The sequence below is a fragment of the Alexandromys fortis genome, unplaced genomic scaffold (genome assembly GCF_014885135.2).
Source record: "Alexandromys fortis isolate MF-2015 unplaced genomic scaffold, M_Fortis_MF-2015_v1.1 scaffold_34, whole genome shotgun sequence".
NCBI lineage: Eukaryota > Metazoa > Chordata > Mammalia > Rodentia > Cricetidae > Alexandromys > Alexandromys fortis.
This window is the reverse complement of record NW_026067933.1, coordinates 4487694-4514064: the sequence shown is the minus strand read 5'-3', so window position 1 is coordinate 4514064 and position 26371 is coordinate 4487694. Positions and strand designations below refer to the sequence as shown.

Below are 26371 nucleotides of genomic sequence, written 5' to 3'. Positions count from 1 at the left end.
GGACTCATTGAACGGTAAAACCACCTTCAACATTATACAGCTCTTATTATTTCTCTTAGTGACAAAGCTGGGAAGAGTAAGGGAAGAAGTAGAACTGGTGGATCTCAGCAACAGGACAAGAGGACCAGACATTTACTGTGCTATAATCTGTGCACTGGTTACAATGTTATTGGCCTCTTGTCTCTTCACTCCCACCACAAGATAGAACATGAAATAGGGCCAGCTTCAGCCACTCTTGATGAATTAATAAGCTATTATCAGCGGGCACAACAATATTCACACATAAACAGTCCTTCTTCACATAAGAAACACTGCCAAGAAATGTGGTGTTGGTTGTGTGTAGGTGACATCACCAAGTATTATCAATTGCATAAACCAATTGACTTTCTGCATATGACATATAGTTCAACAATAAGGGTTATGTTCGGTAAGAAAAATGGACAAAGTGTATGTTAGTTTTACTCCGTGTTTCTCTGGAGGATATATGTACCCTGACTAAATCAGAACCATTTGTAAATTTCATTTTCCTCCATACAGAACACTCCCTGAGGAAGCTCAGCTTACACTGACATGACAGACTTCTACTTCTTAGAGCACGCCATACTCGCTACTCTGCAATGTCTGAAAAGAAAAATGAAAAATTCTGGATGAAGGAGCTCAAAGGGGGCAGAGGAGGTGAGGTGGTGCAAGGCTGTAAAGTCAGAAGTTTGGAAGTGGAAGCATGAGGATTAGACCTCCAGATCATTTTTGATTGCAATTGTGAGTTAGAGGCAATCTTGGGCTACCTGAAAGCCTGTCTCCCACAAACTCAAATGTACAAATATTCATGTAGAACATAAAGAAATCCTCAGAGTGGATTAAAAAAAGAGACCAGTGAAGGAAAATGAGCACATCCAGGGAAAACAAGGGCCCAAGCGAGCCTTTTGTTCAGAGGTTAGCAATCAAATCCTGGACATACAGAATTGTGGCTTTGACAGTCCTGTAGGACACCACTGTCAGAAGACAGTAAATGGTGGTTTCTCAAGAAGTTTAATAGAAGACAAAATTTGAGGCTCCCAAGAACTACATTCCCTACATAAGGATGAGTGAGAAAAACTCTCTGCACATAAGAGGCCAGTAAGAAAACATGCTTGTCTTGGACTTAGAGGGCAATAAAGAAGGAAAAGGTTCCCCCGAGAGTCTATGAGGTATTTGAGTTACAGGCTCAAATTCAATCTATCTGTGCAATGTAATAAACCTCAACTACACAACTTAATTTGATCCTAAGCTTGCGCCAACTTGCAGAATCAAATGCTAATATTCTCGAGGAAAACTCAATTTTAACTCTAGCCTTGATGAATCTCTACATTTATTAACCCCACAAAAGTAAATGTAGAATTAAAAATCCTAACCCAGATGGAATTAGGCACTATGAGCAAATGTGGCTGCTTTTGAAGAAATAGCACGAATACAGTTTTCAGTACTGGATTTAAACAGATGCAGACTACCTATGCTTAACACACAAGAAATAAAAAAGTGACTTTAAAAGAAAACAAAATAGAGCTCGCAAAGTATGTCATTTCAAAAAAATTAAATTGGACATATAAAAATATTCAGAGTAGTGAAAAAATCTTAAAAGTGTCATACGGTTTTCTTGTTTTTGTTTTTGGTTGAGATAGGGTCTCCCATAGTGTGGGCTAGCGTCTAACTATCCACGTTATCAAGACTTGACTTTAACTGCTGATCCTCCTGTCTCAACTCCCCCAGTTTGGGGATTACAGGTGTGCCTCGATGCTACTAGTCTAAGAAGGGATCATTTCCTCAAAACACAGAGGCATGTATTTAGTGCACAATTTTTAGGAAAGGGATTTTAAGGTAGAAACAGAGTGGGATACACTAACTACTAGTGAACATTTGCTAGGGGTAGAAAAACAGCCCGTCCAAGACTATAAACCTTAACCCAGCTATTTATCCAACATAAATTGGAACCATTGCTGGTACGTCCCAACAATGGATTAAATCTCCATAAATTATGGTTGGTCATTATCTACCTATATTTATTTGCAGGTGTATTAGAACAGTTGCTTTACAGTGAACAACGAGACACGTCGCAAAACATAACTGGGTTTTGCAGACTATTCTGGGCATCTTTTAATTTGGGAAATGCACATTCGCTCCAGTCTCTGTATAAATTATCTTAAAGTTACAGGGCCGACAATCAGCTGCTCCGTTTCTATCTCGGGAGTGAATAACGAAGATAAATTCCAGCAGAGAGTTCTCGTCTAAACAATCCGAATTTTCCGAACTTGGCCGATTATTCTAGCGTTTGGAATCTTTGCCATTTGCCCAGCACGGGTAGAAATCCATGACTCATAAACGGCGGGCTTGGAATCACAGCACAGAACAGGTGAAAAGTTGTTCCTAGTTGTGTCAGACAGGCGCATACAACTCCCGTCATCCCCTTTAAGAAATCAACAAATAAACAGAGGCACCGCATTTCGGATTCTGGCGTACTCAGTGCGCGCAGGCGTGTGGTTTCTGTAGTTGCGACGCCTAGAACGGCCCGCACTGGTGGGCCCCTGCTCTGCAAAAACAGACTACATTTCCCAGAAGACCACGGGGATCCGCACCGGCCTGCTGACGTCACCGCTCCAGGCAGCCAATGGCAACGGCGGGCGGCAGTGAGGCAAGCGCCGTCAGGCGCCAAAGTGGAGCCTTTTTTTTTTTTTTGCTTTTTTTTTTTTTTTTTTTTCCTTTGCCGGAGTCGAGCGGGTGCTGCTAGCGGAGGCGCCATATTGGAAGGGACAAAACTCCGGCGACAGCGAGTGACACAAATAAACCCCTGGACCCGTTCGTCCCCGCAGCAGTCAGGGCCGCGATGTTGTACCTAGAAGACTATTTGGAAAGTGAGTGCGCGGCGCCGGCGACGCGGCGGGCGAGATCGGCGGCGGGCGGGAGCGCGAGTGGCCGGGCGGGCGGGATGGCGGGAGGGAGGGGGAGCGGGGGATGTTTCTTTCTCACGGTAACTGGCAGCCTCGTTGTGAGCCGCCCCCCCCGCACGCACGCACGCACGCACGCACGCGTGACGCCAGCGCGTCCCTCCGCCGTTGGCCCCGCCCTCTGACGGACTGTGCCTTTGACAGTGATTGAGCAGCTGCCCATGGACCTGCGGGACCGCTTCACCGAGATGCGCGAGATGGATCTGCAGGTGCAGAGTAAGTGGCGCCTCTCCCCGGCCCCGCGCAGCCCCGGCCACCCTCGGGCGTCGCCTGGCGCCTTCTCCGCGCTACTTTTCCCGGGCTGTTAGAGGAGGCGGCAGGCACACCATTCCCTTCACACGCGGGGCACAGCAAACACAGTGTTTGTGTACAACAGCACGGAGATGACGACACTGCAGCGCGGTGGAAACTCGCGTGCTTTTCAGAAGGTTTGCACTTGAGCCTGCGTGTAGAACTTGGAGTTCTGCATTCAGCCTTAAAAGTTCCCTGCCTCCCGAATTTCTCAAGCGTTAAGGACTTAGAATCCCGGGTTCTCTGTGGCGATGTAGGGACCCTAGTGGACTTGGAAGGCCGAACTTTGACAAGTTGCACCTTATGAAAGACACTTAGAGCTGCCATCAGCATGGTTATTTTCTCAGCCAAAACGAGTGAGAAAAAATAATTATTAGGCAAATCTTCCGATCTGCTCTTTGTAAAAATTTAGACATTTGGTAGGCTTCCCTACCCGTTTCTAGTTTTGTAAACACAACCACATAGCTCAGGCTGATCTCATACGAGGCTGGCCCTACTCTCCTGATCTTTCTGCTTCTGCCTACCTAGTGCTGGGGTTTATAGGCATGGACCACCATACTGGCTCAGCTTTGTTTTTTCTGTCAATCAATGTTTGGTAGTTTTTGAATGTGACTTATTCCCGAAATTGATCTTGTTGTTTTGAAAAGTCATATTGGATGTGGCTTGCTCAAAGGCAGCTTGAGTTTGCTGAGAGCCTTTTCTTTTCATTCTCAGCCCCCCTCCCCCTTTTGGTACCTTTTGTTCCCAATCATACTTATCTCAGTCCCTGGGTCATCTCTTGGGATGCATAGCCATGTAGCCCGTCATCCACGTGTGGCAGGTGTATGTGTGATTTTCTTTGACTTAATGCAGTTATAGTAGTAAACATTTGCTGAAGCACATTCCAAAGGGATCGAGCAAAGCTGGACAGCAGTAGATTTGGGGTCACTTTAGGGCATCATCCGGTTTCTTATCCACCTTGGCTGCTTTGCTGCCTGCCTTGGGCCTTTTTAAAAGACAATCTGAGAATTGAAAATAATACAGATAATTAGGATGTATACTACCCATTACAAATAAGTGTAGAGTAAGGGATTATTTAAAACATTTTTAATCTTTCAATCTTTTTTTTTTAAATTCTGTGATAGTTTGGATTTAGTTTATAAATACTACAAGGTTTTCAAATTTGCTTTTTTATAAAACTGGTGTTTTCTGAAGTTAAACATGATTACGTGTTAACAAAAGTAGCAGCATGTCTAATATTGGCAAATGAACTGAAAGTAAAATGCATTTTTGGTTTTTTGTTGTTTTGTTTTGTTTTTCAAGACAGGGTTTCTCTGTGTAGTCCGGACTGTCCTGTAACTCACTCTGTACACCAGGCTGGCCTTGAACTCACAGAGATCCTCCTGCCTCTGCCTTTCAAGTTCTGGGATTAAAGGCATGCACCACCACTACCTGACAAGTAAAATGCTTTAAATGATGAATATAGTAAGCAAGGTTTTCTCCATTCCATAAGAGAAAAATCCCTTTTATTTGTTTGTCTTTTTTAGCAGTCATCCACTGAAGTCAGTATTTTTGGCATGGGCTTTGGAAAACCCTTGCATAGAATAAATCATGTGTATTGAGTGAATAAGTGGCATCTTACGATGATCACACATTTCATAACTTTCATAGGAGCTGAAGTGATGGGGTGCTGGGTGCCATGCTGCACATGTTGAATGTATTATCACTATTTTTATTAAAAGAAGCATGAAGACTTTCCAGCAGGCCTCTCAGTGAGCACTAAGGATGCCATAACTAGCCGACGTAATGCCATTAGCTAGTGTCAGTGCTGTGGGACTTGTCTGTGTCATTGACTCTGCCTTGATTATCAGAAAATGTCAGCACAGAATATTGCAGCTATTTGAAACTAAGGTAATTAAGGCATTGCTGTTTATAGACTAATAGCTAAGCACCTAGAAAACTAAAATAGTACATATTATCAGACTTCTTTTTCTTTCCTCAAATCAAAGCAGTTTGGTTAGCTAAGTATGAAATGTTTTATTATATCAGATGCAATGGATCAACTAGAACAAAGAGTCAGCGAATTTTTTATGAATGCAAAGAAGAACAAACCTGAGTGGCGAGAAGAGCAGATGGCATCCATCAAAAAAGTAAGTGCAATGAATACCTTGGGTGATTGTCAGTCACAACTGCGACCCTCTGAGAGAGAGAGATTTAAAATGACGTTAATCCCAGGGTATTGAATGAAGCAACATTATCAGTGACTTGGGGGTGCTTGTTATGTTTTAGAGCAGTGATTCTCATCCTGTGGGTCATGACCCCTCTAGGGGTCGAACAGCCCTTTCACAGGGGTCTCCAAGACCATCAGAAAACAGATATTTACATTATGGATTTATAACAGAGAACACAGATATTTACCTTACCATTCATAATGGTAGAAAAATTAGTTATGAAGTAGCAACACAATAATTTTATGGTTGGGATCACCACAACATAAAGAGTCACAGCATTAGAAGGACTGAGAACCACGAATTTCGAGCTTCCCTGTAGTTCTTTCTGAGGTTTAGCTAGTGTCCTCCTGATTAGAGTGCAGCTTAGATATGTTTACTGAGTGCTGTGCTGTGGGATCTGGTGTTTTCAAGGCTGCACTGGAAGCCCAGCTCCAAAGACTTGGCTTTGGTCCTCACTGCCATTGAGCTGCTTGACTCTGGCCAGGTCCTTTAATATGAGGAAGAATATGTAACTACACCCAACCTTTATATAAATTTTCAGGGATCTACAGAAAAATTAATTTTGGAACTAAAATTTTCATAGTTGTGTTATTCTTCCATCTGGAAGGAAGAATGTTTCTGTTAGGAAGGGGAAAATCTGAAGTCATGAGAGAAGTAGTCCAGCCTTATGAAATACCTGGGGACCCAGGTATGTAGAGTTTAGAACTTGCATATGTAAATCCAGGGTTCACTGGCCATCCCCTTCAACTGAAAGGTATTTGATGTAGCCCAACTTGAACAGACCCCTAAAAGTCTAAGGATTTGTGGAAGCTCATAACTATAAACTACAATTTGGGTGGTATGAATTTATACCTAGAGCTGAAGACCAGTTGGACAGCAGAAACGTGCAGATCAAAATCCAATGTAAGGCTGTGTTTTTGCCGTAAAAATCAGGACTGGAAAAATGGCTCAATGATTAAGAGCACTGACTGCTCTTCCAGAAGACCTGGTTTTATTCCCAGCACCCACATAATGGCTCAGAATCATATGTAATTGCAATTTGGATGGATCTGATGTCCCCCTCTGACTTCGGGGGCATGTGGTAGGCATACATACATGCAGGCAACATATACACATAAGATAAGTATTTTTAAGTTGTATAAATGAAGTGTTGGTATGTTTTTTATGTTAGCTAAATCTTAGCATTGTTTTGTTCTTCATATATTTATTAACTCATAACTTTCTACTAAGGAGACTGAACTTAGCATATTTCTTTTTATTTGTCTTTTCTAGATTTTTAAACGTATTATTTTACTTTTTGACATTGCGCTTCATTTCTAATGCTCTCCAAACCAGCCCTACCATGGGAGGCTTACTCTTGCTAATATGAGATGCCTAGATGATAACAAGCTTATGAAATGAATAATGAAAAGGCAAGAATATATATGTATGTATGTATGCATGCTAAAGTTACCAATGCTTAAAATGAAAATTTTTCTTTAGGACTACTATAAGGCTTTGGAAGATGCAGATGAGAAAGTACAGTTGGCAAACCAAATATATGATTTGGTAAGTAAAATAATGTGCATATTATACAATGTTTACCAATATTCAGGATTTTGTTATCAGTTTATTTAAATGTAATCTGAAATGTTGCTCTCTTGATCACATTTAATTTGAGAGTTCAGCGTCTGTCTTTGAGGAAGAGTCATGGAAGTGCACAGTGTTTAGTTAAGAGATCGAAAGCCACACATTAATGAAGATTCCTGTAAGACTGTGGGGGATAGTTTTATTTCAGAAAGCATTGACTATATTTAATAAACCTTTTTTCTAACATTTTGAAATTATTTCTATGATAAAATGTAATTAAGAGTACTGTTTTGGTTTCAGTAGTCTGATTAAAATGAGAAAGAGGGTTCCATGTTAAGTGTATACTTTTTGTTTTGTTTTTTCTTGTTTTCTGTCTTACCGTTTTTCGTTTTGTTTTGTTTTCTCCTCTGTCTTGGGGAGGGGGTTGTTTTGTATTGTTCTTAAGAGAGAGAGAGAAAGAACATGGAGTTGGGAGGGCAAGGGGATCGGGAGGATCTTGGAGGAACTGGGGGAGGAGAAAAACTTGATAAAAATATATTGTATGTCACAAAATTTTAATAAAAAGAAAAGAAAAGGAAAAAAGGTGTTTCTTTTTTGCAACAGTATTTCTTAAAGTTTGGAATTCCCAAGAAGAGATTTACACATGCATTTGCTTCTCAAATTAGTAGTATGATGGTATCATTATTATATGATATGAAACATCTATTTTTAATGCAAAGCTTCTCCTTGAGTATAGAGTTTAGGAAAATTAATTTCTCTCTTTGTGTCAGAGTAAGTTGAAAGAGAAAAACAATGTTCACTTCTGACTGACTTCAGCTTTTATATTTTACATCTTATTTTTGCAGTGTTTTTTCAGATACAGTTTATCATTGAAAAAAATACATGCAATTAAAATGTTATTAGCAAACATGGCACATTATAAAATGTCCTATTCTGATCTCTGACTAAATAAATATCTCTGTAAAATACTCTGACCAAAAGCTATGTCAGGGAGGAAAAGATTTATTTCATCATATAGGTTACAATTGCTTGTCGAGAAAAGACAGGACTGAATTTGAAGTAGAAACCATAAAGGAACTGTACTTGCTGACTTATACACTCATGCTCAGCTAGCTTGTAGAGCCCAGGACCACCTGCCCAAGGAATGGTACCACCCGCAGTGGACAGGACCCTCCCATAGAATTAACAGTCGAGACAACCCCTCCCCCATACATGTCCCCAGACCAATCTGATCTAGGCCATTCCTGTTTCAGATGGCTGTAGTTAAGGCCAGCCGGGACACAAGGTACCCACTGTATTGACAACGCATACAGTCAAATGCGTTACACTTCAGTATCGGTCGTATGGAAGAAAGTATGCTATCGTTTTTATATAGGGAAATTTTTAATTATCTTTTTAAGCTTGCTGCACTGACAAGTGATTGAAAGGAATAGTTGCAAATAAACTGATGTGAAAAGAAAGCAAAGCTTCGTTGAAAACGCAGAGTTTCCTATTGTGAGGCTTCTGAAAGTGCTTAAGACCTTAGTTACCACAGGTGGAAGTGCAGCTTCCAGATGAGCTGTATTCTTTTCTGTCATTATTCCAACAGTCATAGCACATGTCTATAGTGGATTTTAGTCATTTTCACTTCTAATTCTGACTCCTGCCGAAACTCTCACTGTCCTCAGGAAGCCAGCCTCCTACTTGGGCATCTTCTTTCTCTGTGTGACCTACTTCAGTTAGAGTTCTTCACACATGCATGGGTTGGAGGTTATTTCCTTGAGCACGCAGCTTATCAGTTGCGCCACCACTGAAGAAAACGTTACCCTACTCCACAGCAACCATTAACTGCCAATAGACCATCCGGAAGAGTGGGACCCCATAGGTCCCTTTGTTATCCATGAGGAAATGGTGACAGACTCAGTTTTGTGCAAGTAACCTCAGCTGCAGCAAATTCACCAGTGCAGTGCTGTGTCGTGTCCGGAGTTGTGTTCTGTTTCACATCTCCCTGCCTCTGGCTGCACCACCATGTTCCCAAAGCCTCGGAAGGGATTATGAGGATGTCCCCCTTAGGGCTGACTACCCCATCCTGTAGTCGTGGTGCTTTGACTAGTTAAGAAGAGTCTGCTTTAATGGCCACATACTGTACTAAGTGGCTTCTCTGACCCAGTCTGAGAACAACACTAAGGTGTACTAATAAACATGAGTATTTAGAAGGAAATTTGACAACGTGGCCATTTAGCAAAAGCATATTAGTAGGTTTTCCTGGAAGGCCTATGTCTCCCCAGCCGTGAACCCCTCACCATGTTTACAGAGTTAGGCATGGACGCCCTCCTGTGGAGTGGGCTTCACATCCAATCAGCTGTCTGCTAGCTCCATAACATTCAAGGCACTTTGGAACCAGAGGGCACATCTTACCTTGCTAGTTGTTGCTATACCTCATGGCTCACAACTGGGGAAGAGTGATGATGTTTCTCTCATAGTAGTGGTGGGAAGAAAACTTCCAGCCTAGTTCTGTTTTGACGCCTCTGTCTTGCCTTTGTATGGTATCTTCAGCTGTAGGATTATATAGTCATAAAGTTCTGGTGAGAGACCAAGTAGTTGAGGTTTTGTTTGTTTGTTTTTAATGACTATTATCAGCCAGGTTCTTAGTACATGGAGTAGACAGGATAAGTGGCCATCCATAATTCTGTAGCAATGGCAGTAGAAACCCTTGTCAAATGCTTCAGTGGCTGTGACTCTAAACCATTTCATCTCTAACCTCAGCTTATCTATAAAATGACTTTTTAATCTCTGGTAAACTATTTTCATGCACACTTGCATGCACAGACATGCACCTACATGCACATACATGCATGCAAGCACATGTGCACACACCCCACTCATAGAATAGCTTTCTCTCCTTTAATCTCCTTTTTCCAACTGGAGTTTTCTCAGCCCTTCCAAATTGAAGCTATTTTCTTTTATGTACTAATATTTCTAGCTAGGCCTGACATTTTTCTTTTCTTTTTTTCCTTTCCCCAATGTGGGAGGGTCTTCTGTTTTGTGTTGATTTCATTGGTTAATAAAGAAACTGCCTTGGCCATTTGATAAGCCAGCCCTTACGTTGGTGGAGTAGACAGAACAGAATGCTGGGAAGAAGGGAAGTGAGGTCAGACGCAATGGAGCCAGCCGCCAGGTCAGACATGCTGAATCTTTCCTGGTAAGCCACCACACCACTTTGTGGTGCTACACAAATTAGAAATGGGTTAAGCAAGATGTGAGAATTAGCCAATAAGAGGCTGAAACTAATGGGCCAGGAAGTGTTTAAAAGAATACAGTTTGTGTGTTGTTATTTCGGGGCATAAGCTAGCCAAGCGGCTGGGAGCTGGGTGGCAGGAAGCAGCCCGCCGCTCCCTCTACATTTCCCCTTGCCACCTCTGCTGCCCTTTCTGGTACCTTGCCTCCCTTTCCTTTAAATGATACCATTGCTGTTTTAATAACCCTTTTATGCCTATTGATGTACCTTTTATCTGCGTTATCTCTTAGGTAGAATCTAAATACCTAATTCAGAATTAGGCTAGAGGTTGTGAAGATGCTAGGGATCATGGAGGAGGTTGGCAAGTAGATACTAAGTTATAGTACCTACTAGCACTGGCGTGTGTTGTCTTAAAAAGTTAGAAGAATGGGTCCCATTGTTTTTGCCCTTAAGAACAAAAGATCAAGTGCCAAGGAGATGGGTGCATTTATTCTGATTTGAATAGTGCACATTATATGTTTTCATGTGTCATATCATACCTCAGTAACACAGATTTTATTAATATTTTTTGTATGTATGTGTGTGTGTGTGTGTGTGTGTGTGAGAGAGAGAGAGAGAGAGAGAGATAGGGAGGTAGGTAGATATTAGATAGATAGATAGATAGATAGATAGATAGATAGATAGATAGATAGATGATAGATCGATCTAGATAGATAGATAGATAGATAGATAGACAGACAGACAGACAGACAGACAGAAAGACATAGATCAAAAGGTTTCTAAGAGTGAAAGAGAGAAAAACACACAAGCTTTCTGGGGAGTGGGGTGCAAGGTACCTGTGAAGTCCAGGAGAGGATTTTGGAACCTTTGAAGTTGGAGACAGGCCGCTGTGAGCTGGGTACAAATTATGTCCTCAGCAAAGCAGTATATGCTCTTAACTACCGAGTCATCTCCCTAGCCCCTGCGTACGAGGTTTCAAAATTCCTTTCTGAGATTTAATCGTCTTAATTTTCCTCTACTTCTCATTTTCAACAACTTTTAATGGCTTCTATAGCAGTGCCTTTCATTCATTAGGAACCAGGGCCCTGGCTCCTGTTTGTTCTCCTATGAGCCATCCTTCCCCCTAGTCATTTAGTCCTCGGTCAGTGCTCCTCACATGCTGAACCTGAGCACCATGTAACTCTCCACCTCTGAAATACCACTTGCATCTGGGCCTCATTTCTTTCTACTTTACCGTCCATTTTTATCTGAGTCTATTGAGCTCTTGCACTTTCATCCATGTGGACTTTTCCTCAGCACCTTCTTCTGCATCACTGCCATCTTAAAATGTCTTCCCTGGCTCTGACAGTTGCCAGCCATCACTTGTAGTTAGCGCAGTTGGAGATAAGAGGCAGCTCTGAAGCTGGTGCATCTGCAGGCTTGTTGGTTTCACTCAATATTTGGACCCTTTCCTTAGACACTGTGCCTTAATCCATGTGCTTTAATGGAGTCTCTTTCTTTTTTGTTCTTCCCCATGGTTATTCCAAAACAATGCCCTCATTTCCTACCAAAATTCCCTCTCCAGTCATGTGACCTCATCTTGCACTGACAAGAATATAATTTGAGGCTTTTTAGTGACTGCTTTTGCAATTATCTCTGGGCCATTATCTCTCCTTGTCAGTTATTCAGTGAGTCATCTTTCTATAGCTTTACTTACCTCTTACTCTTCCATACCCCCACTCTGCCATCTGTCTGTCTCGGTCTCTCTGTCTCTGATGGGCTCTCTCCTTGTAGTCCAGGCTAGCCTTGAACTTATGAACGTTCACTTTTACTACTGTTCCCATCCCTTCTAATATCTTCTTTGGCTTTGCTGTATCACATATGCATTCCATTCTTCAGTCTTTGTTTTCCTTTTTATATTTTCTTTTCTTGTCTCTTGGATGTATACCCCAGCATTTAAACATTTGCTTCTCCCTTATTTTTTAAAGACACTTAGACACCCAAACAAATCTTTTTTGAAGCATAGTCTTCCTTGAGTTTCTCATTCATACTTTTTGACATTCTCTTATCTTTAGTTGCCACCCAAGTCCATGGCAGTTTGTATTCTCTGTGCCAGGCCCTTGAAACTTCAGTTGATAACTTCTTTATTTAATCCATTGGGCACTCATAGTCCATTTTGACTCTGTTGGGAAATTGAATGCTGTTTACCATTTTCTTTTTATTGTCATTTTTGCTCATTTTTTTTACATGAAAGCTCCACTAAAACGTTGCCACCTTTGTGGTTTTCTTGATCTCTTGTGTAGCTCTTATTGATGGTGTTCGTGGGCTTAGTTCTTAGCACTTATTCTTTCTTATTCTTCAAATGTTACTCATAGATAATTTTCTTTTATTCCCTGACCAGAGGGCAGAGAAGATCAATTACCATAACATACAGTAAATTGGTTGGTCGTGTACTCTTGTATTTCCTACCCACATAACTCCCACACAGTAGAGAAACACTTCTCAGTTACCTTTCCATGTGTTCTCTTGGTTTCATAAGCTGGACAGCAATCCCGTAAGCCTGAACATTTCTAAGTTGCTGAATCACATTATCTGAGACTTTTCCCTTCTCTTTCACCCCCACCCCACTGATCTGTAGTTTCTCAGATTGGGAGACTACAGTCCTTCACCCCGTCTTCCCCAGACTTAATCTCCATGGCCTGGTCTGTTTACCCACCCAGTAATCTCTCCCTACTTGTTTAGCAGACCGTACTTTTGGTGCTTTTTAAAAATTGAAGTGTAATTAGAATATAATATACATACACTGAATATGTTACTTAGATTTTCACTAATGTTGGAACCATAGCCCAGACAAGATAAAGAGCTAGTCTCTAGAAACCCTCTTGTATTGTTTCAAGTGCTAACCCCTCTAATATCGTCATCACTTGCTAGAAAGACTAGAGTAGCTTTGCTAAATTGTGTTTCAGCTGGGATCCTTTTTAAAATGAAGGTTTTTTTTTTTTTGGAGAGTTTCATGCATGAATAGTATATTTTTATCATTTTTACCTTTTTCTCTCCGAGTCCTCCCTGGGCCCCCTCATTGCCTCACAAACCCATGACCGCTTTTTAATTATTACATATATCTATCATTTATTGATTGTCTGTCTACTCTTTTTCTCTATATATCTGTGTGTACATTGAGTGAGTGGGAGTGTGTGTGTAGGGGGAGATCTCCTGCTGAGTCTGTTTAACATTGCTCATATATACATGCATTTAGGGCGGACCACTTGGGATTGGATAACCTATCAGGGAGCTCATCCTAGGAGAAAACTGATTCTTCTCTCACCAGCCATTGATTTCCCATAGTTCTTCATGAAGGGATGTAAAACTTCTCTATCTGTGTTGGCATGGCAATTGGTGTTCATTGTGCAGTTCTTAGGCGATCACATTGTTGAAATTTCATGGATGCAGCTTCCCTGTTATGTCAAGAAGACATCCAGGTTTACATTTCCTGGTCCTTGGGCACTTAATCTTCACACACACACATACACACACACACACACGCATACGCACACGCACACACCCCTTCTGCAATTTTCCGAGTACCCACGGCCTACCCAACTATAAAGTGTATGAGTCATAACAATGACTGGCATAGCAAGATATCCCCAATGCTGCAGTAGTGGCTCTTCTGTCTTGGGTGTAACCAATAGCTGTCTAATTGGATTTAAAGCCTGATACTGTAAAACTATGCAGATACTAATGGCTGGAGGGGTTATAGACCCTAGAGGAAAACCTACTGCTGCCACTTTTCTAAACCAATACAGTGGGTAATCCATAAACCCGTGGTAAGTGTAGCTCTTACATCATCAAAGAAACTTTTTTGGAACAGATGGAGACTATTACAGAGATCCACCACAGCTGGTCAAATGCAGATAATAGTAACTGTGAGCTTCCCAACCTGAGTTGATAAATCTATCATGTTTATCCTAAAATACACACTCATCATGCTCTGTTCTTGGTTGAAATCCATTGATATTTTATTATGGATTTATTTTACTATGTTCTCCAGGGTCCTTCTTGATCCTGTCTTTGCTCAGTTCTTTTTAGTATTCTTTTTAATATGTTCTCATGTTTTTTAGTTTCTTCAATTTAGATAGTTTTTTTCTAATGTATATAATTGCAAAAGAGCTCTTCTAAAGGAAGATTTTCAAATTTGTTCAGCAAAAAGGGATATTTTAAAATACTAAATATTTGACTTAGCAAGATGGCTCAAGCCATAAGGATACCTTCCACCAAGCAAGAGTAGGCTTTACTGATTTACCGATCTGATGGTTCAAAATATGAAATGCTTCCCAAAATTGAACTTTTGTGGGTGTTGACATGATGTTACACGTTAAAAAAAATCAAGTGACAAGTTAGTGGCAAAACAGGATATGGATATTCCCTCTAGATTATGTGTATATGAAATGAAAATGAAGTTTGCATTGAGTCTTGATTCTGTCCTCAGAATATCTTAGTAGTATAAGTAAACCTCCCCAAATCTGAAAACATTTGAAATCTGCAACACCTCTGAAGTTCTGTACATACATTTCCAGTAGGAGGCACTGAACCTGTCTACTGTCAGACTTCATGTTTTATAGAAAATGGGGTTTTATTGTGTTTTTTTTCACATTGTAGTATTTTGTTTCCTTTTAATATCAGTTGTAAATGGATATATTCCTATGACCAAACTACACTGGTTATGTCATTTGTTAAGGAAGGAAACCATAGTAAGCATCTACAAATGTAGAAACTTCTGGGAACAAAACAAAAAATTACCTTGTTAGATAATTTCCTAAAATCCTAATATGTAAACAGTCACTAAATAATAATTTGTGTTCCTTAACCAAATACTACTGTCTAAGAAGTATTACATTGCAATACCCAGTAAAGTTGATTTATCTGCACTCCGCTAAAATTAGAATAAAATTCTGTTTATATGTTCTGGCTGCCCCCGAGATGACCGAACCTCAGACCTATTCTACCTATGCACTTGAGAGTTCTCTCCCTGATCTTCTCATTAAGAAATTAGTATTATATGATTTGTTATCTTTCCCTGCCGTCTTTCAGGGAGGTGGTTAGATGTAGCTTATTTTCCAAGTATTTGGTTCAGTCCAAGGAGAGTAGTTCACATTTTTATCTAGTCATATGATTTAGGGATGTAATGAGCCATTTTTATGATTTATCAGAGGATACTTTGTTGTCATTACTGCCCTCCATTCTCTCCCCCCACACATATACCAATTTATCTTTTTCCTTATAGCAAAACCCTCTCATGGAATAACTTGCCTCTAATTGCTGTAGATTTTCTCTTGGAACTTAATAACTTGTTTGCCCATTCTTTAAGGTCAAGCTAGATATCTAGATTAAAAGATTTGACTGTCATTTAAGTAATTGATCATATAGAAACTCTTTAAAGTTATATATACGTAAATTTAATTTAGGTTCACCAGTAAATTCTGAACATTAAAAAACTGGGAGATTCAAAGGAGAAAAATAAAGTATTTCAACTCTAAAATATTAAGAGATGAAGGTTTTTTGTTGTTTTATACAAAGAGGCCAAGTGTGACTAAATTCTTTATGATCATGAATATGCTAAATAATGTTTTCTTTGTCTCAGAATATTTCTGGAAAAAGACAGTAGTTTAAACTTAGCCATTGTGGTTGAGGTTATAGAGTGATTTGTAGCTAGAACAGGAGAGTTTTTGTGGATACCATTTATTTCCATTGATCAATGCTAAGAGTCTATGTTTAGCTTTGGTTTGGAATCTGTGAGAAGCACAAAATCTCTCCTGAGTAGAGCAGTACCTTTTATTATTGTAAAGCAACCTTACAGGTTCAAGTGTGTGTGTGTGTGTGTGTGTGTGTGTGTGTGTGTGTGTGTGTGTGTTGGGGGATGGCACAGTTTAAGTGCTTGCTTTGTCTGACACCTGTGTGTGCACTTCAGCGAGCAGCAGGAAGAGGACCTTGCCGTTTTTGTGGGGAAGACATGTGATTTCAGTTCAGTTCAGTTCTTTATAGCTTTTCACTACTGTTTACAGAGTGTCTTATGGTTTTAGCAAAAGTTAAATCTCCTACTCAACTTACTTTCTAACTTCTCATTTTGTTTTAGTAAATTTAAGGAAAATAATTCACATTGCCCAAGAGTTGCTTAGAAAGTAATTAGTTCACAGTTGCTTTTAAATCAAGAAGCCATTTCCAGAGCTGCATCCTCAGGGTGGCTATGGTTGCTCTGCCTGCTGAGGTAGGAAATTAGTTCTGAGGATTGTTAATTCTTTGAATTCTCTTGCTTCTTCTGAGCCATCTAGTGAACTTCATCAATAATATATCAAATAAAATGATTTTTAAGTAGAGAACTAGAATGAATTAAGTTTACGGTGTGGGGGAAACCCTTTCACATCGCTTTAGACTACCTTCCCAACTGAGATTCCAGCATTCTCCCTCTCTGTTCTATATATCACAGCCTGGACCGTCCTTTCTTTTCCTCTGAACTCTGTTTGACTGTCTCCATACATGTTGTGTGATTCCTCCATTCTCCTTATTTAAGCTCAGTGTGCTCTTCACTGAATCATTCATACCTTTGTGTCTACCACAGCCCAGTATCACATTGCTGCATCTTTTATTCTTATACTACTTAACCACTCCTATTAAACTAATGCTTATTTGATACATTTACACTGTATCTTATTTAGGTCTTTGTTATCTTAAAACTTTGTAAATTTTCATATATTGGCTAAATGCTAATTTCTATGAACGCAGGAATTTTTTCACAGTTTTCACATGTCCTCCAAATTTAACCAATAATATATTAGAAGCACATTATTTATTGCTGACTTAATTTTAGATAAATTGATGGAAGGTTTTCATTGTATTAAGTATTTTGGAGTAAAAATATTTCATTAGTTTGAGTTCCCCCGAGATTAAATTTTGACAATAAAAGAGACGCTAATTGTTGAATAATGGAGATCTGTGGTCATTCTTTTGTTGAAAGGGAGATTCCATTAGAGGATGCTCAAGTTACCTGTGTTCTATGAATAGGAGTAAAAATATCACCAACATGTGACACCAGAAGGCTTAAATAATTGTGCCTTATGACCTCTCCCAAACTCTGAAGGGTAATTTTCATGTAAATATTAAGTGATAATTCAACTTTAAATGATTGAAAAATTATAAAGTAATATGTTGAAGGTTGTTGCTAATATGCAATATTTAAATAATAGTACAGTATTACTAGTTTTGCTATTTGAATTATGTGTCTCAGAGTTTAAAAAGAAAAGGAACAGTTGGTTCCTGTACACAGTTTCAGAAGTCATTAGAGACAAATGATAAAGCATAATATATCTTATATAGGTAAAATTTAAATCTTATGTCTGTAATACAAAAGCTGTATAACTTTGGGCATGTTACTAAACCCATCTGAGCCATGGATTTTTCTTATAAAATTGGAAAGAGTAATGTCTTAAAATTTAGGGTGAGAACATCTGTCTTGGCTATTTTTAATGTCACCTTGACACAAACTAGAATCATTTTGGAAGAGGGAAGCTCAATTGTCTTACGGGCAGGGGTCTCTATTATTGTGAAGAGACACCAGGAACAAGGCAACTATTAAAACAGAAAGCATTTAATTGGGATCTGCTTACAGTTTCAGAAGTTTAGTCTATTATTATCATGGCAATGAGCATGGCAGCATGCAGGTAGGCCACAGGAGCAGAAGCTGAGAGCTACATCCTGAATCCTGATCAGTAAGCAGAGAGAGAGAGAGAGAGAGAGAGAGAGAGAGAGAGAAGAGAAGAGAAGAGAAGAGAAGAGAAGAGAAGAGAAGAGAAGAGAAGAGAAGAGAAGAGAAGAGAAGAGAAGAGAAGAGAAGAGAAGAGAAGAGAAGAGAAGAGAAGAGAAGAGAAGAGAGATTGATCTGAGCCTGACATGGGATTTGAAACTGTAAAGTGCTCCTCCCCCCCACCACCCACCCAGTGCCACACTTCCTAATCCTTATAATCTTTCTAATAGTTCCACTCCCTGGTGACTAAGCACTCAAATACATGAGCCAGTGTGGGGGTGGGGTGGGGGCACATTCTTATTCAAACCACTACAACAAGACTATGACACATTTCTTGATTGATGGAAAGGGGAGGGCCCAGCTCACTGTGGGTGATGCCATCCCTGGGCAGATGGTCCTGAGGAACCAGCAAGCTAGTAAACAGCACCCCTAAGGCTTCTGCATGAGTTCCTGCCTTCAGGTTCCTGCCTTGAGTTTCTGTCCTGACTTCTGAGATAATGGACTATAAGTTGTAAGTTCAAATAACTCTTTCCCCCCAAGTTGTTTTTGGTCACAGCATTTTATCAAAGCGACAGAAAAGTAACTGAGAGGACATCTACGGCACAGTGTGTCCCTGGGCACACTGCATCTTGTGTTTTGCTGGTGTTTTCCTCTTCCTCCCCATGTTAGAAACAAAGTACTTAATTGAACAACTGAAAATTTTTTCTTCATTTTGTGTTGTAGTGCATTGTGGTGTTTGTAACAAAGCCATTCTGGTTTGTTTGGATTGATTGGGTTGGGTTGGGTTTGTTGTTGTTTGGGGGACAGGTGGAGAAGAGAGCAGAAGACTTCACTATATAGCACTGACTGCCCTGGAACTCACAGAGATCCCCTGCCTCTACTCCCCAATTAAAGGCATGAACCACCATGCCCAGCATGTGTTTTATTTGGAGACTTTGTTCTTTAATTATGCATGTTTGTGATTATCGATTATATGGGTTTGTGCTCATGAGCACAGTGCCATGGAGGCAAAACAGGGCTTTGGATCCCTTGCAACTGGAGCCACAAGTGATTGGGAGTCACCAAAAACGGGTGCTAGGCACCTGACCTTGGTGGGTTCCTAACCTCAGGTTCTGCTAGAGCACAAGTGTTTCTAACCAGAGGGCCAGTTCTCCATCCTCTGCTGTCCGAGTCCTAACAGTGATCCAGTGAGGATAGATTTTGAAAAAAGATCTTGTCAGTGTTGTAATAAAGATATATGTCAAATAATTTGATGGATTGTTTATTCTTTTTAAAATAGTAAGTTTGGAAGAATATTGGAAAATATTTGACATTAATCTTACAAATGTATTAGGATATTACTATTAAAACTATCATGATTTTCCTAAGTTATTGAAGGATCTATAAGAAAATCATAAAATAAAAATTTGCCATCATAACTAAGGCAGTAGTAGTATTAGAAATAAAACCATTTTAATCAAGATTTTTCAGAAATGAAGATTTTTTTTTTTAGGTAAAGTTCCCTTTTGTTTGAGCCTTTACAGAAATGTTTGCAGTGATAATGGTTCACTTTCCTGCTGTGTAGCCCTGACTGCACTTGTCCCTCTGTTGGTCTAAAGGCAGTCTGCATGGCACCGTGGAATGGCTCCAGGGTAGAGTTTAGGCCCAGTTTGAAATGTCGCTGCTCTTCCAGCCCCCAGACTGGCACTGGCTTGGATTGTCACAGCCCCACTATGAAAATTGGTCATATAACATTTGCTAACATATTTGAGACTCTGGTTTCTTAAACATAAGATTTGGGAGAATGTTAGCCTGGGCTGGAGAGATGGCTCAGTCAATAAGAGAACTGCTTGCTCTTCCAAAGGTACTGAGTTCAATTCCCACCAACCACATGGTGGCTCACAACCACCTGTAATGAGATCTGGTGCCCTCTTGAGGAAAACACCTGGTCAGTTGTCCTCATCAACTTAGACCATGAAACCCAATATGGACAAGTTCAACAGAACCAACATATTCTCGGGCTGCCACACATGCGTTAGCATTGCCAGGGCATAAATTTCGTTCATTTCAATTCATCCTAATGTGTAATTTGATTGACTTGCTTAAATCTATGAAGCAGATTCCCTAAAAGAAACAACGAGTTAAGTTTCTTAAACTATAGTCTAACAGGGTCCTAGATTTTGGTTCTATCTTTTATCTTCTTTGAAACAGGTAGACCGCCACTTGAGAAAGCTGGATCAGGAACTGGCAAAGTTTAAAATGGAGCTTGAGGCTGATAATGCTGGGATAACGGAAATATTAGAGAGGCGTAAGTACAATTTATGGTTTTCCATCTACCTTAGAGAATTACCTGTGTCAGTCACCAAGGAGACATTTTCTCACAGAAATCTTTCAAATTATGCATCCCCTTTGGCGGATGTTGGCACCGGGTCTCAGAACCTGAAGTCTAGTATTAAAGTCTTTGAGTCATAAACAGTGAGAGACATAATACAGAGTATATCAGCCCACTCCCTCTTTATGAAAATAACATGCAAAGGCTTTTCATTCTGTGTTTCACTTTGAGATCGGATCTTGCTATATAAAACCTTGCAGCCTCAGGTTCTAGGGTACTGTGATTATTAGTATATGGCTCCATATTTGACATTCCTTCCATTTTTAATATCTGCATATGCTAATCTGATCAGTGGTAAGAAGGATGGCAAAGAAATGCAAGTACCAAGAGTGAGAAATGAACTAAGTCTGTTTTTATGTGCTTAGGTTTGAGAAAGATTGGGTTTTTCCTTTTTAGAAACATCTTGAGGCTTTGCCTCACCTGGGTGTACTGAGATATCCACTGGTTCCATAACATTTGCTCTTTTGTTTCCCAAACCTCCTTCTCAGAGAAAGCCATGCTTGTTTGTTTATTTGTTTATTCATTTATTGCAAGATTCAACTTGATGTGCTCTAACTTAGTACCAAATACTTCCTGGGCTTAACTCTGGAGATTTTCTTAAAATGTGAAAAAGATCAAGATCTCTACTTTTAACTGATTTAGAATCTCTTCCAATATAACGAGGTGAAATAAAAGCAGATAGCTTGGCAGTGGGGCCAGAAGAGGTAGGTAGTCACTGTTGGGTGACTTCTATGAGAATTCAGTTACAGTGTTCCAGCAGACCATGGGCGTTGGTGCACTTACCAGGTGGAACCTGTTCCTGTGTCTACTGCCGGATCGTGGGTGTCATGAGGGCAGTGTTCCCAAGCTCCATGTTTACCAGATTTGTGAGGTTCATCTGAAGAAGCCAGGAAAATTGTACCTTTAAATTGAAAAGAAGATCAACATTCACACAATTGTCCTCTCTTTTAGTAATACCTTTATTCCGGAGGAAACCTATCTGAGGATAATAGAAATTGGGGAACAAGATGGAATATTATATAACCTTGGAGGTTTTCTTTCTTTTGGAAATGCTGGTGGTAGCTGTAACAATACCCCAAGCCTGCCTTCTCACTGCTTCAGGAAGGTTAATATAATATCCACGCCAAGGACACAGATACATGAAATGGAACTCAGATCACATTACAAAAACTGCTCCATCCTGCCCCCTGACATGATTTTATCTCAAGGGATAAACTCCGAGAATTTCTTTAGAAATATTTTAAAGTTTGGTATGAGGAGCAAGCAAAGTGCTAAGTTATTTTCTGGAGTTGTCATTTTCACATTCATGTTCATGATTGAAAGAATTTCTTTGTATGCCATCCTCTCCGCATACCTAGACCTTCAGGATTACCTACTGAAAGGTCTTCAAGTCTGTTACTAGAGAAGATTTTAGATCTCACCGTCATAGAGCTGTAATGCCCCTTTTCCTGTTTATGTGGTACCTAGCATCAAATTAGACATTAGCATGCCTTGAGCTGTTGTATACTTCATGTGAGTTCTGATACATGAGTCTTACTGCTTAGAGAGGGTTGTTCAGGATGATATCGAAGGTTGTGATCCTCTACGTGTCTAGCTAAGATGATACACTATGCACCAGAGTTTGGCGGTCATCTGTGAGGGGACGTATTGCTAATGGTTGGTTAGTTTGTAAAGTTCTATGGTAACATCTAATCCTGGTTTGTCTCTGTGCCCCTCTCTCTAGGATCTTTGGAATTAGATACTCCTTCTCAGCCAGTGAACAATCACCATGCTCATTCACATACTCCTGTGGAAAGTGAGTTTGATTTGAGTACATTTTAAAACTCATTAATGTCACCTATATGTTCTCTTTTATTAGCTCCACATACTAATAACCAATTGAGAAATATCCTTCCATTTTCTTTTTTAAAAAATAGGATTTTATCACAGTTGATTTTAGACTTTTCCATTTAAGCAAAGTGTATCTAATCTGAAAACAGTCAATCTCTTCTATAAACATAGAGGCAGAATATATAGAAATACCAGCAGCATCTGTTGGCTTCTTACAATTCTAGAGAGTATCATGGCTGACCTGAACTGTATTTCTTCATATCACTATGTCTCTGTTAGCTTTGACTCTCAGGGCTTGCTTACATAAAGCATGTGCGTAAAGGAATCATTGGGTGCTTGGCTAGTTGATGGCCTTGCTGCATTTTTTTTGACAAGAGGAAAAGGTGGTAAATTGAAAGTTATTTTAAATGATAGTCAATATATTAAAATGAAGCCGGGCGGTGGTGGCGCACGCCTTTAATCCCAGCACTTGGGAGGCAGAGGCAGGCGGATCTCTGGGAGTTTGAGGCCAGCCTGGTCTACAAGAGCTAGTTCCGGGATAGGCACCAAAACTACAGAGAAACCCTGTCTCGAACCCCCCCCAAAAAATATATATATATTAAAATGAGCTTTCTCTCATGGTATATGTGAAACCATAGTGCATCGTATTTTGGTCCTAAGGTTTTTAAAGTGCTTGACATATCTACTCTCTCAGTGAAACACACGGCATAGGCTGTTTGCTTGTCCCTCCTTGGTGAGCATAGTGGCCTGTTTCCTGGAGAACCTAGATCATAACTGTGCTGGTTTATAAAAAGGTACAAGTATTATTATGTCCTGTCTGTAGTCCTCTAAAGTTTAAAATTGTGTGAATTCTTTCCTTTTATTCAGAAAGAAAATATAATCCAACTTCTCATCATACAGCAACAGATCATATCCCTGAAAAGAAATTCAAATCTGAAGCTCTTTTGTCCACCCTTACATCTGATGCTTCTAAGGAGAACACACTGAGTAAGCTTGTTTTCTTGAATGTGATAATTTGCTTTTTTTGTTTGTGTTGGAGTAACGGGATAGAAAAACACTCACGGTTGTAATTCCACATGTGTACACCTGGTTCATGTCTACGTGTGGAGAATAGAAAAGAACAATTGGTTTCCATTTTTCAGTTGGTTCAATCCCTAAAGTACCTAAAGAATTTAATGATTATATATGCTGAGAAAGAATACATTCTGAACTCAGTAACATGATGTTCGCTGCAACTGTCTTTATTCCTTTACTTCTTTGCAGGTTGTCGAAATAATAATTCCACAGCTTCCTCCAACAATGCTTACAATGTGAATTCGTCCCAACCCCTGGCATCCTATAATATTGGCTCATTGTCTTCAGGGACAGGTGCAGGGGCAATCACCATGGCAGCAGCTCAAGCAGTGCAAGCAACAGCACAGGTAAAAAGTCAAAGGTTTAGAAGCAAATGTTACATTTGTTCCTGTCAGTGGCAAACCCCAAGGAGCCACTAGGCGTGAAGAGACGGGTGTAAGACACGACATTGTGTGGTTTCAGGATACAGTTGGGCTTTTAGCCTAGGTGGTGTTTTAGTGACAACGCAGAAGGGCTGCTGGGTGGGAGTGATGCATCATGCACATGACTCCCCCAGTCAGCGCCCAAGTAGCCTTGCTCTCCTTGTGAGGACAGTTCTGTTCTTTCTGCACAGTCGGCCTTTCTGCTAGCTGCAGTTTGCGCATTTCTGTAGTTTGCACACAGTGCAAGTTAAGAAATTCCATTTCCCATAGTTTTCCTCAATTTAGCATGAAAATTATTTTGAATCTTTACATGAAATGACTTAAATAACCATAACTTGTCACTCTTAAAAGAGAAAATTTATATTTACATATATTGATGCTGTCAATGCCTGTCTACTTAAGATGAAAGAAGGACGAAGGACATCAAGTTTAAAAGCCAGTTACGAGGCGTTTAAGAATAATGACTTTCAGCTGGGAAAGGAATTTTCAATGCCCAGAGAAACAGCTGGCTATTCCTCCTCGTCGGCGCTCATGACAACTTTAACACAGAACGCCAGTTCCTCAGCAGCTGATTCACGAAGTGGCCGAAAGAGCAAGTAAGTTCTGAGATGGAAGTGTGCCTTTGCTCAGTACCTCTTGCATGGAGCCTCCGCTGGGCTGCTAGGAATTAGCTAAGGCGGGCTGCAGCGGCCCAAGCTGACCGCCGGGGCATGCAGACAGGCGTTTGCGCTGCCTTACCTAGAAGTCTGGAAGTCTTGCAAGTGTTAGGGTCATTTATAATTTTCCTGAGTTTGTATGTAAGTGACTTCACTTTCTTTTGTTCTTTAAGATAGATCATTTTATGGTACTGTTTCCATTTTTAACTTAGGTGTTTCATTGTTGATTAATATAAAGTGCAAATTGTATCCCAGGAAGGTTTTACATAAGATTTTTTGTTTTGATTAATAGTAAAGTATTTGAATTTTTGCTTATGTCCCCAAAACTGATTATATGAAAATATCCCTAGATTTGGTATGGGAGAGGTTGAGGCTGACTGTGTGAAGTGTGGAAATGAAAACTTATCATGTACCACTGTTCATCCAAGATGATGTAAACACCAGGGATCTGTACATATCGAAAATTCAAGCCAGGCATGATGGCACTCATCTGTAAGCCTAGCACTTGGAAGGCAGAGGCAGGAGGATTACCTCAAATTCAAGGCCATCTACATAGAGAGCTCTGGCCAGCCAGGGCTACAGCGGGGACCCTGTCCCTGTTATCTGAAGATAAAAAGGTACAAGTGCTAGACCAAAAGACTTAATTATCTCACTAGAAAACAGCCCACAAAATCAACTAACCAAGGCCCGTCGAGACTCACAGACCTACTACTACAGTCAGGGAGTCTACGTAGGTCTGACCGAGGTCCTCTGTGTATATGTTATTGCAGTATAGCTTAGTGTTCAGTGGGAACCAAGGCTGTTTCTGGCTCTTTTGCCTGCTTTGGAGACCCTTTTCCTCCCTACTGGGCTGCCTCGTCCAGCCTTAATATGAGAGGATGTCCCTAGTCTTCTTGCAGCTTGATATGCCGTGTTTTGTTGATACCCCTAGAAGTCTTGCTCTTTTCTGAAAGGAAATAGAGGAGGAGTGGATCTGGGGGAAAGGAGTGTGGGAGGGGGAGGAGCTAGAAGTTCAGGAGTGGGGGGAATGTAATATAAGAAAGAAGGATAAATAAAAAAAAGAAAAAATTATCTAATAATTGTATTTTAATTTTATTTTTAAATGTATTACTTCTCTACAAAATTCCTGAAAGAATGATCAACGTAAAATATCCACAGAAATATTACATATTTTAAAAATTGATACAATTGCCCAAATTTAATTGAACTCCTTATAATAAGTTACTGTGTTTTAGAACTCCAGAATAGAGTTGGTGGTAAGCAGTTCACGAATTTTGACACTCTTAGCTCCATGTTCTATACTTGGTAGGCATAGAGCACATGCCCCTGATGTTAGAAGGATTTCATCACCTACTTTGTATATTTGTGTTTAAGGTTTTAATGAGAATTGTTTGGTTTACTGTAAAAATATGATGTGAGATAGTATAGCTATTATTTTTTAATACTACCAGAAGTTTTAAGTCAATAGTAGATAGTAACTAATTTAGAAATTATTTTTATAAGTTGAAAACATTTTAAAAGAATTTTCTTTTATTTATTCTAAATAGATTTTTTTAAAGAATTTTCTTCTCAATACTTTTATTCTCCAGAAATCAAAACTTGTAAATAACTATTGAAAACAATGTTGCCTTCTTTGCTCTGGGAAATTGCTTCTGAATGAGATTCTTTAACATCAGGCATTGATGCGTCCTTTCCCTTCATGTCAGTTACTAGGAGTCACTCTTAGGGGACCTTTTGTAATGAGCAAATAAAACTGATCTTTCTCTAATTTTTTTCCAGAAACAACACCAAGTCTTCAAGCCAGCAGTCCTCCTCCTCCTCCTCCTCCTCTTCTTCCTTATCTTTATGTTCCTCATCTTCAACTGTAGTCCAAGAAGTCTCCCAGCAGACAACAGTAGTGCCCGAGTCTGATTCCAACAGTCAGGTTGACTGGACGTATGACCCAAATGAACCTCGATATTGCATCTGTAATCAGG

The 26371-nt window shown here is 40.0% G+C and overlaps 1 protein-coding gene across 1 annotated transcript in view; it reads left to right on the top strand.

Moving 5' to 3' along the window:
* Nucleotides 1-2709: 2709 nt before the first annotated feature.
* The window catches only part of Ing3 (inhibitor of growth family member 3), a 28410-nt gene continuing 4748 nt past the window's right edge, over nucleotides 2710-26371 (top strand). Inside the window, exons 1-10 of the mRNA XM_050145853.1 lie at nucleotides 2710-2885; nucleotides 3123-3194; nucleotides 5298-5398; nucleotides 6962-7027; nucleotides 20233-20329; nucleotides 22137-22208; nucleotides 23111-23230; nucleotides 23507-23664; nucleotides 24142-24335; nucleotides 26175-26370. Of these exons, the coding sequence (XP_050001810.1) occupies nucleotides 2858-2885; nucleotides 3123-3194; nucleotides 5298-5398; nucleotides 6962-7027; nucleotides 20233-20329; nucleotides 22137-22208; nucleotides 23111-23230; nucleotides 23507-23664; nucleotides 24142-24335; nucleotides 26175-26370 (1104 nt within the window). The 5' untranslated portion in view covers nucleotides 2710-2857. The remainder of the gene's footprint in view (nucleotides 2886-3122; nucleotides 3195-5297; nucleotides 5399-6961; nucleotides 7028-20232; nucleotides 20330-22136; nucleotides 22209-23110; nucleotides 23231-23506; nucleotides 23665-24141; nucleotides 24336-26174; nucleotide 26371) is intronic.